General features: G+C 56.8%; 1 protein-coding gene across 1 annotated transcript in view; it reads left to right on the forward strand.

Annotated features, from left to right (window-relative positions):
- The window catches only part of PRDM16 (PR/SET domain 16), a 292,919-nt gene that overhangs the window by 263,243 nt on the left and 27,018 nt on the right, over positions 1–2,658 (forward strand). Inside the window, exon 9 of the mRNA XM_006161202.3 lies at positions 1,422–2,658. Within this exon, the coding sequence (XP_006161264.1) occupies positions 1,422–2,658 (1,237 nt within the window). The remainder of the gene's footprint in view (positions 1–1,421) is intronic.

Here is a 2,658-nt window from a genome sequence, read left to right on the forward strand (position 1 = left end):
AGCGGTTCTTATAAATAGATATTGTGATTAAAGAGCGTGATCATTTCAGAGAAAAAACTCCCAGCTAGAATCACATGCGATCAGGCAGCTGAGGACTCGTGAGTAAGAAGCGTGCTGAAATCATTGTTTCCACTGGGGCTGTATTTAGGAAGTAAATTGTCCTGCAGAGAAAGATACATGCTGTGTGTGTGTGTGTGTGTGTGTGTGTGTGTGTGTCCCTCCCTTTCTTGTTAGAAAAACAAGATGAGAAAGACAAGCAGGCAACTCACTCACACCCGCTCACAGGCCTTTGGGAAAATGGCCGAGGGAGTCTCTGGACCCCTGGGTATTGGAGTTTCGCTCCAGCCGGCACTGCCCTCTTCTGTTGAAAGAACACTCTGGTGTTCTTCTGCCAAAGCCTGGCACTGCCTCTTTCATCTCATTTTGGGAGGTTCTTGGCAGTAGGATTTTCACTTTTTTCAAACATGGAACCAGTCTCTAGCTGCAGGGCCCCCTCACGAGTTCCCCTCCCATTCCTGCCCTTAACCACCCCCAAACTGTGGCCAAATACTGCCAGGAGCTGTGCCTCCTAAGAACCCCCAGGAATCACCCCTGAGGTCGCCTTCTCCTGGCTTGCAGGTGGCAGAGCCCAGGACAGAGAGGGGAAGACCTAATCTGGCTGGTTGATGTTTTCCTCTCCCCCGGCTGGGATAGCAGTCACTGAAACGCAGAGGAAGGCAGCATGCCAGGGTCCACTATGGAGCCATGGGCATTGCTGGATGCCTCTGCCTCGCCCTTGCCCAGCCCTGGAGAGCAGGTTCGCTTGCCCAGGGCTTTCCAAGGATCTTGGCTCCTGCTTTAGCAACACTCAGAGGAAGGAGTGTGCAAGCAGAGCGGCATTCCCACTTCCCAACAGAGAAGACCGAGGCACAATCAGACCTGTCCAAACCGGTCCTGGGAACCCAGGGAAAGGTGCAGGTGGTGTTTGCCAACCCATGCTGGTCGCTGGAGGCCAGTCCCAGGGTACCTGCTGTGTACCTACACATGCACATGTGCAGAACATACCTACACCTGCACATACACATATATGCATGGATTTGCATGAACATAAAGATGTGTACACATGCACATACACCTGCATAGACTGCTTCTGGACATGTGTGCACATGCTCATGTGCTCGTATATACACGTCTGCATAATACATGTACACGTACATGTAGATATACACACAAAGAGAGACATGCATATGTGTTGTGTGGGCAGATGTGTGTGCACATAAATACATGCACACACTACACATGCACACACAGAGATACACACACATGCGCACACAGATACATGCAGAAAGACTATTCCCGGGTCCCTCGTCCTGTGTGCTCCAGGTATGGGTTTCCCGGTAATTTCATACCGTGTTTGTCTTTGCCTTCTGCTGATGTTTTAGGTGAGGTCTGCCACAAGTCCTACACGCAGTTCTCCAACCTGTGCCGGCACAAACGCATGCACGCCGACTGCCGCACGCAGATCAAATGCAAGGACTGTGGGCAGATGTTCAGCACGACCTCCTCCCTCAACAAGCACCGGCGCTTCTGCGAGGGCAAGAACCACTATACGCCAGGCGGCATCTTCGCCCCGGGCCTGCCCTTGACCCCCAGCCCCATGATGGACAAAGCGAAGCCCTCCCCCAACCTCAACCATGCAGGCCTGGGCTTCGGGGAGTACTTCCCCTCCAGGCCACACCCTGGGGGGCTGCCCTTCTCCACTGCCCCTCCTGCCTTCCCCACACTCACTCCTGGCTTCCCAGGCATCTTCCCTCCATCCTTGTACCCCCGGCCGCCTCTACTACCTCCCACGCCGTTGCTCAAGAGCCCCCTGAACCACACCCAGGATGCCAAGCTCCCCAGCCCCCTGGGGAACCCAGCTCTGCCCCTCGTCTCTGCAGTCAGCAACAGTGGCCAGGGCACCACGGCCGCCACTGGGCCGGAGGAGAAGTTTGAGAGCCGCCTGGAGGACTCATACGTGGAGAAGCTCAAGACCAGGGGCAGTGACATGTCTGACGGCAGTGACTTTGAGGACATCAACACCACGACGGGGACCGACCTGGACACAACCACGGGGACTGGCTCAGACCTGGACAGCGACGTGGACAGTGACCGCGACAAGCTCAAGGACAAAAGCAAGCCGGTGGAGGGAAAGCCTGAGTATGGAGGGGGCTCAGCGCCCTCGGTGGCCCCGAACAGCGTGGCCGAGGTGCCCGTCTTCTACTCCCAGCACTCGTTCTTCCCGCCGCCGGAGGAGCAGCTGCTAACTGCGTCGGGGGCGGCGGGAGACTCCATCAAGGCCATCGCGTCCATCGCGGAGAAGTACTTTGGCCCCGGCTTCATGGGGATGCAGGAGAAGAAGCTGGGCTCCTTACCCTACCACTCGGTGTTCCCTTTCCAGTTCCTGCCCAACTTCCCCCACGCCCTCTACCCCTTCACGGACCGAGCCCTAACCCACAACTTGCTGGTCAAGGCTGAGCCAAAGTCGCCCCGGGATGCCCTTAAGGTGGGCGGCCCCAGCGCTGAGTGCCCCTTCGATCTCACCACCAAACCAAAAGAGGTGAAACCTGTCCTGCCCACCCCCAAAGCCCCCTCAACCCCGGCGTCCAGTGAGGAGCAGCCGCTGGACCTGACCATCGG

This window comes from Tupaia chinensis, unplaced genomic scaffold, assembly GCF_000334495.1.
Source record: "Tupaia chinensis unplaced genomic scaffold, TupChi_1.0 Scaffold138365_1, whole genome shotgun sequence".
NCBI classification, from domain to species: domain Eukaryota; kingdom Metazoa; phylum Chordata; class Mammalia; order Scandentia; family Tupaiidae; genus Tupaia; species Tupaia belangeri.